The 8,442-nt window shown below is 50.8% G+C and overlaps 3 protein-coding genes across 6 annotated transcripts in view; 1 reads left to right on the top strand and 2 right to left on the bottom strand.

Annotated features, from left to right (window-relative positions):
• Positions 1 to 333: 333 nt before the first annotated feature.
• On the bottom strand, positions 334 to 2,054 carry LOC127752384 (roquin-2-like). Its single transcript, XM_052277694.1, has 3 exons — positions 1,672 to 2,054; positions 1,342 to 1,482; positions 334 to 861 (listed from the first exon to the last, which is right to left on the bottom strand). Exons 1-3 carry the CDS (start codon positions 1,690 to 1,692, stop codon positions 334 to 336), a joined length of 690 nt encoding a protein of 229 aa, XP_052133654.1. The 5' UTR covers positions 1,693 to 2,054.
• A 1,522-nt stretch (positions 2,055 to 3,576) lies between these two features.
• LOC113207368 (uncharacterized) overlaps positions 3,577 to 8,442 on the bottom strand; it is an 11,002-nt gene continuing 6,136 nt past the window's right edge. For all 4 annotated transcript variants that reach the window (XM_026423902.2, XM_026423903.2, XM_052277679.1 and 1 more), the window contains 6 exons: positions 6,168 to 6,436; positions 5,756 to 5,954; positions 5,493 to 5,596; positions 5,232 to 5,415; positions 4,542 to 4,854; positions 3,577 to 4,090 (listed from right to left, as the gene is read on the bottom strand). In XM_026423902.2, coding sequence (XP_026279687.2) covers positions 3,819 to 4,090; positions 4,542 to 4,854; positions 5,232 to 5,415; positions 5,493 to 5,596; positions 5,756 to 5,954; positions 6,168 to 6,436 — 1,341 coding nt within the window. In that variant the 3' untranslated portion in view covers positions 3,577 to 3,818. The remainder of the gene's footprint in view (positions 4,091 to 4,541; positions 4,855 to 5,231; positions 5,416 to 5,492; positions 5,597 to 5,755; positions 5,955 to 6,167; positions 6,437 to 8,442) is intronic.
• The window catches only part of LOC113207367 (uncharacterized), a 5,215-nt gene continuing 3,719 nt past the window's right edge, over positions 6,947 to 8,442 (top strand). Inside the window, exons 1-5 of the mRNA XM_052277677.1 lie at positions 6,947 to 7,429; positions 7,523 to 7,654; positions 7,734 to 7,935; positions 8,031 to 8,203; positions 8,289 to 8,402. Of these exons, the coding sequence (XP_052133637.1) occupies positions 7,376 to 7,429; positions 7,523 to 7,654; positions 7,734 to 7,935; positions 8,031 to 8,203; positions 8,289 to 8,402 (675 nt within the window). The 5' untranslated portion in view covers positions 6,947 to 7,375. The remainder of the gene's footprint in view (positions 7,430 to 7,522; positions 7,655 to 7,733; positions 7,936 to 8,030; positions 8,204 to 8,288; positions 8,403 to 8,442) is intronic.

The raw sequence follows: 8,442 nt of genomic DNA, 5'->3' as shown, positions 1-8,442 counted from the left end.
ATGGCCGAGCGGTCTAAGGCGCTGCGTTCAGGTCGCAGTCCACTTCTGTGGGCGTGGGTTCGAATCCCACTTCTGACAGATTGTTTTTTTTTTCATGCTTGTCGCCTGCCCCTGACCCTATTTAATAGGGTATCCCTCTAGAGCGCGGAGCGGAACTAAGAAGAACAAAAGCGGATACAGAGAGCGGTGGTGGGGGCGGGCGCGCGGAGGAGCGGCGGGCGGGCGGAGAGGCTCCCCTACCACCCGCCGCTCCCCCGCGCGCCCGCCCCCACCACCGCTCTCTGTATCCGCTTTTGTTCTTCCTAGTTCCGCTCCGCGCTCTAGAGGGATACCCTATTGAAAACACCAACACCCGTCGTGACAAGCCTTGCTGATGCGTACCTTCTCCAGCGGTCCGTCGGCTCGCAGCTGCAGCAAGAGCAGGTGCAGAATGTTGTCGAACTGTCCAGGCTGCACCGAGGCCCTCCAGGTGCATTCTCCTCCCTCCGCGACCACACTGCACTTGTCGTTGGTGAGCAGCCGGACGCTGTCCTCCAGCTTCGCCATCAGCTCGAGCTGCTCGGTCGTTAGTTCCTGAGAGTTGGCCTCTTCGCCACCTGCTGCCTCTCGCTCTACAGCCTCCTCCAGCTGGCGGACCTGGGCGGCCCAGGACTCCATCTGGCGGTTGAGGGCCGCCACCGCCATGGGGACCATCTGCTGCAGCTGCTGCACCAAGTTCCTCCCCAGGTCCAGGCCCCGCTGAAGCTGTTGCAGCTTCGCATTTTCCTTTCTGGGCACCTTGCAGGGCGGTGATGCGTCACTCTCGATCATTCGGATGATGAACACGTTGTCGGGGTGATCTTCGGGGCCAACTGTCAAGTCCTGTAAAACAGTAAAAATCTGTAATGATGCGTATTCATTTAACTTCTGCGCCCCCAACATATCCCGAAACAAACTTGAACGAAACCCTAATGTTAATGACATTCAGGCAAAAGTGCTGCATCTTTGTACCCTAGCAGTGAAAATAGTAATTCAACTCATAGTCCTTGCATAACAATATTGAGATTAAGAGCATGGTTTATTGTAACTAAATTAGAAGGAATTTATTTGTAGTTTATAGTCTTTACTTAGTCATAACTGACAAATTTGTCTGATGTCCCACCTGCATATATATACAGTTCAGTTCCTATAATTTATTCCAACATTGGCAATTGAAGTGTCTAACGCACTCAACTAAAGCGGAAATTTGAATACTAATACAAAGTTGTAGCAAAATAAATTTTAAACCAAAAAATATTGCCGAGGGAAAACAGAAACAGTACTGAAATCAAAATACTATTATTTATACTTATTACTACTCACCTTTCTGCAAGTTGGGCACTTTTTCTCTAATGCAGGATTGTGCAGGCATCTTTTACAAATAGTATGTCCACAAGGCAAAACTTTGGGACGACAGAGGGTCAAGTCAAAATTTTGAGAGCAAATGTCGCAAAGCAGTTCCACCTAAACAGAAAAGGAATAGGAGGGTCAGGGGGTTATGGTCATACTTCTAGTGTGTTATTTAATAAAGTTTGTAAAGAAACGTAGTCTCTTAACCAAACATAGAAACGACAATCTTTACAATAAAACTAAAATCTACAAATTAAAACACATCACACAACACTGTTCACAGATCAGCTCATTTTGACTTACATCAATAGAACGTCTCGACATTTTCCAATAACAGATGAAACAGGTGGGTGTGTCACAACGGAAAGCTTTTGCCTTTGCAACTCTGCTGCACTTCTGACAATTAGTTCTTCAACATTTTGTCATCAAAAGCACGACCGTGGAAAGAACTCCCGCAGTAGCAGGTGGGTGTTCTTCGATACGTAGGAACGAAACACTGACAGGCTCAGACAGGCTGTCCAGGCGTATTGCCAACGTACACAGCAAATAAAAATCGCCCTTCTCAATAGGAAATGTGGCGACAACACACTTTTCACAAACACTAACAACAGAAGAGGTTAAATTGGATGTAGATGGTTAAATCAAAGCACGCCGGCTATTCCCCTTATTCCCCGCTTTGCTCTCGACAGATGAAGTCTACGGTTTCGGATTGTCCAAGGCGGTGAGAGGGCGGCGCGCGTAAAGACGAACGCTGCAGGTCGATCACATTCACGTCGAGCGCTGGCGCCCGAACCCCGTCTAGACGGTCTAGACAGCGTTCCGTTCCACAGTTTCCACTGTTGCCAGACTTCCGACTAATTTTCAATTACATGGGAATCATCGCTATTCTGATGTTGATCATGTTGCTAGCTTCCAGTTACACCTAATTAACATTGCGCGTCTTCTGGAACATCTGACATAAGTTAATACTCTGATAGTTGTAGCGCAAGTGGACCGGCAAGAACTGCGGCAACAGTGGGAACTGCGGAACGGAACGCCGTCTAGACCGTCTAGACGAGGCGCCGAAACCCTGTCTAAAACGGAATGTGATCGACCTGCTGAAATGGGCCGCCGCGCCAGCATGGCGCCAGTGAACCAGCCGATTACGAGCGTTCGTTTGAGGGAAAGGAGAGGGGTACATCGCATTTTGTGACCCCCTCCCCCCTCTTGCATAAACCTCTTCCTCCTAACCTCGTATCCCAGAGAGCCCGTCGTCCCGAAGAAGTGCGGATGTCTGTGTATGGCTGTTTTATCTCTAACAAACCACCATACATTGACTCTTCCGTGAGGCACGGGTAAATGTTCAGTTTTTGATTCTACAGATAGACCGGCATTTCATTAGGAGAGACGCTTGAGCGCCACTACGCCCAAGTAACAACACAGGTTCATTGGTCAAATTATTGCACAACGAAATCACTCCCAATGAGCCGCAATGGCACTATTTCAGATCGTGGAATTTGATGTAACTTTGACATCAAATTGATCCAGTGCACCTCGGCGTAGTAGACCCGCCTACACTGTCTCCGTGCGCTTCGCTCGCTCCTCGCTCCGGGCGGCGGCGAGCGCCTGCGAACTGCCAGATAGGCAGGCCCGCCACTCTGGGCGGCGCTGCGGTCACCCACTCCTGTCTACCTCCTCGGCGCTCCCACCCGACCCGGCTGACTGCGGCGACTGTTCACTGCAATGCTGCAATTCAGACACGCTTTGCCCGCGAATTCATTCGGTGGAGTGCATTGTGCTGTTGTTTCGCCAGACTCACTGCACAAGGCGAAAACCTATTGCGGTAAAAATGTGCTTCAAAGTAAACTGTGTTTTGTCCTGTAGTTTTGCTTATGATCAAAGGTCAGAAAGATGTTAAGTCATATCTTTTTACAGATAGGGCACGGCATCTCAAATGTCAATTTTGGTTTATTCTTATTCTAAGTGTTTATGTAAATTAGATGGTACAAAATTAAACAATAAAGTGAGAACAATGTTTATATTTTATTTATTTCTTAATCTGCTTATCATTACAAAGTGGTCTTTATACCGTTCTTGCAGCACAGCGCCTGAAAAACGAGACTTCGTAGAACGTGCCGTATGGGTGGTGGTTGTGGTGGTGGTATGCGATGCCTGCATACCAGTGCTCGCAACATACTCCAGAGAAAAGAGGAGAAAAACAAAGCAGAAAAAAAGAAACCTCTGGGAGCAGCTTGGCTCACAAAGGCAGTGATATTTAATCAGATGGGTACAGTTTCCGTTCTCACCTGAACGGCTCAGTGTGTGACACATGCAAGACACTTGCTCCACTATACAACCTAAACAGTCAAGTTAATCACATTTGTTGGCACTGTGAAAAGACCTCTTTAAATTAATGTTCGCACATTGAGCATTAATGTTACACTTGACCTCCACCTGTTACTTGTCTTTTGCTACCGAACTTGGACGCCCCGCACTTGAATCGGCCTGTGCGGAGGGCTGTAGAAGCGCGCGGCCTCGGCAGCCTGCCTGCACAGCCGGCAGTCCGTCTCGGCCTCGGTCCCGGGAGGGCCCTCGGGGTGGGCGAACATCACGCGCCAGCCGAGCCTCGGCCCGGACCAGGTGTTGCAGTCCAGCCGGGACACGGCGTGCAGCGGCTGGGGCGCGCGCCGCACCAGGGCCTCGAGCAGCTGCACCGGGTCCTGCTTCGCGGCAAACGGGCAGTCTGCGGGCACAGGAACACGTAAACAAAGGTGACAAGTTGCACCTTAAAGAGGTGTTGAGACACACCTTTAACACGTTCTCTCCGGCATGGCCACTATGTGGTCACGCCCCCATGATAAGTCATAGGGACCAAAATTGAGCCGCAGGAAACGTGTTAAAAGATGTTGGGTCACACCTTCAGTGTAAAATCACATCTTGAAGGTGTTGAAGGTTTATTGCCTTCACCAAGGGACTAAAACTGCCAAAGCTATTTAATGCCTCTATTACAAAGACAATAAACTGCTTTGATTATCCAGAGTACAGGAACGGCACCTGAACCATGTCGCAACGATCGAGCAACGATATCGAACAATATCGAAATGACGCCCCAAGAGACAAAGGCGATATCCGATATCGTTACCGCACTTCTTTCTCACAGGTTGAACATCTGCACACTCCCGGCGCGGTCTCACCTTCGCTATGGCAGGGCGAGCGACCGCAGCCGCCGATGCCCCCGACGACGAGCAGCTCGAGAGCGGGGATGACGTCGCAGGAGATGTCGTGGAGCACGGCAGGCGCCGGCGCGCTGAGGAGGGCGAGCGAGCGCAGGCGGGTCAGGCCCGCCAGCGTCGGCGCCAGGCAGTAGCCGTGAGGGAAATGGGAAAAGTAGTGAAGAACGAGATCCTGGAGGTTGGGGAGCCCGTCCAGCCTCAGTGGCGAGTCGGTGACCCCGATGAGCTCGAGGCGTTCGAGGGGCCCTGACCAGGACTTGAGGAGATCGTCCACCTGGCAACAGGACAAAGGCCGAGGGAATGACACGGAGTGACATTGGAGTGACACTGGAGTGACACTGGAGTCACACTAGTGACACTGGAGTGACACTGAAGTGACATTGGAGTCACACAGGAGCAGGCGCGGATTAAGGGGGGGGGGGGGGGGGGGGGGCAACCGCCCCCTGTCGTCTCTAGAGAGCCGCCTGAAAGGTAGGCAATTTGCGCCACAAAACCCCTGTATGTTTACAACCGACAGTCCCCCCCCCCCCGGTAGACGGGCCTTAATCCGCGCCTGCACTAGAGTGACACTGAGTGACACGGAGTTACACGGAGTGACACGCCGCGGTGCGGGGCAGCAAACAGAGGACGAGGAGGTGTCACTTTGCGTACCTCTTCCTTGTGGGGCCATGGCCATGTCATTTTGATCCTGAGCTCCCTCAGTTGACCTCGCAAGCGCCTCAGCGCCTTCGCCACGCCCTCGCCCGCCTTGACGTCGAGGCGGCGCAGACCGCTGGGGCAGGCGTCCAGGATCGGCAGCAGTTCTGCGGAGGTCAGCTTCAGGGAGCGCAGACCACTGCAAAAGAAGCGTGAGGGGCGTAAGCGACTAGATCGGCGAGGGTCGAGTCGACTGCAAGGTCGTTGTTAAGGCACCTGAGCGCCCGCAGCATGGAGCGAAGAGCCCGCAGCGTAGCCTCCCCCGGCTCGTCCTCGTCGCACTCCAGCTCCAGCGTGTGCAGACTGGCCAGCACCAGCCCCTGTTGGCAGGAACGCGGTCTTAGAGCAAGGACAGTGGGTTCTAGAGGTGAGGCCGACCACGGTCTGACCCCACGCCGACGTGACCTCAGGCTGACCTCGGGCCGATGTCCCGGCCGGCTTATGCCGCCCGCGCGGGGCTGTGCGGCGCGCGCTCTCACCTTCGGCCACAGCAGCTTGCTATTCTCTTCTGATACCAAGACATTGGCGCGCAGCGTCTCTATACGCCGGGCGGCTTTCAAGTTGTGGAAAAGCTCGTCGATCTCCAGACCAAAGATGTTAAGATGCCTGAGACTCGGCGCGAGCTTCGGGATGAGTCTGGCCGCGTCCTCCGCGGCGGGGACCTGCACCACCAACTCACTGTCGGGAGAGCAGATTCATTCACTGGGTGACACCCAACCGACGGGCACCGATTGTAAAGGCTAATACTCCCCAGTGTTGCGGGTTTGCATACTCAAGGGGCTATGGCGCCCTACGGGCAGCCCGGGTAGGCAAACCCGCTACACTGTAGTGCATTGCCTGTACAGACGGTACCTACAGCACAGCCCGGCCGGGCATCTTGCATGTTCTCACCTGTCACAGCCCTCGAACGACGCGCCGACGCCCTGGACGTAACAATCCACATCGAGCTTCAACCTGTCCGTGGGCGGTGCGACCGGCAACAGGTCCGCCACCCTCTCGACGCTCTCAAACTTGTCCTTCCCCGGCCTTCTCCACAGCGACGAGTGCGTCCTGGTGAGCGCGCCCAGCCGCGGGGTCGCCAGCCCGGCGGCGCCCAGGTCCTGGAGACGGAGGTAGGCGAGCACCTTCAAGAGAGGAACGTCGGGCAGCGACAGGAGAGTCTGCGGGCAGAGCAAACAGGTGTACAGAATCCAACTGGGAGGTGTCTCCACAGGAGCCTGTGATACGCTTCACGCTTGTGATAGCGCCTGCTACGCGCTGGGTAGGCAAACCTGCCAAGCAGATGCGTGAAGCCGGCGGCCCGCCAGCGCCCGGGCGGGCCTCGGGAAGACGGCGTCTACGAAGCCAAAAGCAACAGTCGACTGCAAAACTAAGTAGAAAAGACATCGAAACGATACTGTGGTCGTCGTCTCTTCTGTCGTCTCGGTGTGGGAGCGATGCCGTTTCGCCCATACCTGACACAAAACTTAACCTAACCTAAAAGATAATGAAGTACCAAAAATATTCTGAGTGTTGTTACCTATTTTCGCACTCGCACCCCTTTTGTCCCACACCTGCAGAAAATAATGCATTTCTTTGTGACGGTCGAAGGTTTCTCGCTGCGGGCGTGATATAAGTCCGACCTGCACCGTCAACCTTGCCGTTCACTATTACTACTGGTACCTAGGGTTGCGTCAAAATAAGAGGCGGGTCACCCGACCGACCGACCGACCGACCGACCGACAACCCGCTGCGAATGCGCGAATGCGCGTAATCACTCTAAAGAGCAAAGAACTGCATATTTTCGGAATCAGGAAGACACGAGGATGATAAATAATTAAAGTTTTAATATTTTGATTCGCTTTTTTTTTAAACAGCTAATTTCAACAGCTTTTATATGCTTCTATGTCGCTTGACAGTAGCAGTGATTTGAAAAATGGCCCACTATTCCGCTCTCTTTTCTCGCTTTCCGCTGACAACAAATGACGATCGATCGGATAGGTACACTTTGCGCGTCTCAAAACAAAACAGTAAAATTGGTCCAGAAGTAGAAGGTAGAAGGTGTGCTGTTGAGCGTTGTTCTTGGGCGGTGTTCTGTGATTTAGCTAACTTTTGAGAAAATGGAAGTTGTCAGCGTGAAGTTTAGTAATTTGCCGAAGGGCAAATTCATGAAGGTAACTCATAAAACTTTGTTTTCTTTAGTTTCTAATTCCCCTGCTATGCTAAAAGTTTTCCAACGTTTCATTTATTTGTAATTTTTATTGCAGAACTTATTTTTATCTCAACTTAAAGGGAAACTTCTATCAAGGAGACGAAAGAAAACTGCTTCTGCAGCAGAGCAGCAAGAAATTATATTAGATTGTGTACATGAGAAGTCAAGCAACTCAGTTGTTGTCAAAGTAAGTGAATACCCAGTAAAAACCTGTACTGCTGTTCTAATTCAGACATTGTAACCCTCTTCTTTTTCCTTTTCAAAAGTTCTCATCTCGCATCATGGCTGAGAAGATTGTTCAAAGTCAGATGGAGTTTCTCTCGACAACACTGCTCGTAGAAATGATAGACAATGCAGCCCAATCCAAATCCGATAGCTTGGAAGTAGAGGAATCAGCTGTATACATGGAGAATACACTGCATGAGGAGGTTGGGGATGAGGGTATTGCTGGGTTTGAAGAGGACGAAGGTTTGTATCCAAATTGTGTGAGCTAATAAATGATTGTAAACGCTTCGGTAGTGACATGGAATCATACTTTTTGAAATATGGAATTCTACCCACAGATTTGAAGTCACCTGCCAAAAAGAGACTGGATGTAAAGTCTACACCAAAAAAAACCAAGCAGACATTGAATAATATAAACTCTGATTTAAATAACTATTTTAAAAATTTGTCTTGCATTGGGGAGCCAACTAAAGAGGTAGAAATTTCAAATCTGCCAGATGATTATAAACAGGTATATTTGTACAAAAATTAATTCCCTTTCGGTTTCTCATAAAACAGATTTCATGTTCTTTACATTTATTCCATATCGGTTACAGGTCACAGTTCTCTATGTCATAAACGATGCTTTAGTAAAAGCAAAATTTTGTGAAAGGTCTGTGAAGCCTGCCAAGGAGTGCACAAAAACTGGTACAACCACAGCAATTGTTCAAGTATGTTTCTGTAGGTTCCTAAATTATTGCAAAGCATTGA

The sequence above is a fragment of the Frankliniella occidentalis genome, unplaced genomic scaffold (assembly GCF_000697945.3).
Source record: "Frankliniella occidentalis isolate FOCC.00 unplaced genomic scaffold, Focc_3.1 Scaffold11, whole genome shotgun sequence".
NCBI lineage: Eukaryota > Metazoa > Arthropoda > Insecta > Thysanoptera > Thripidae > Frankliniella > Frankliniella occidentalis.
This window is presented reverse-complemented; position numbering and strand designations above follow the sequence as displayed.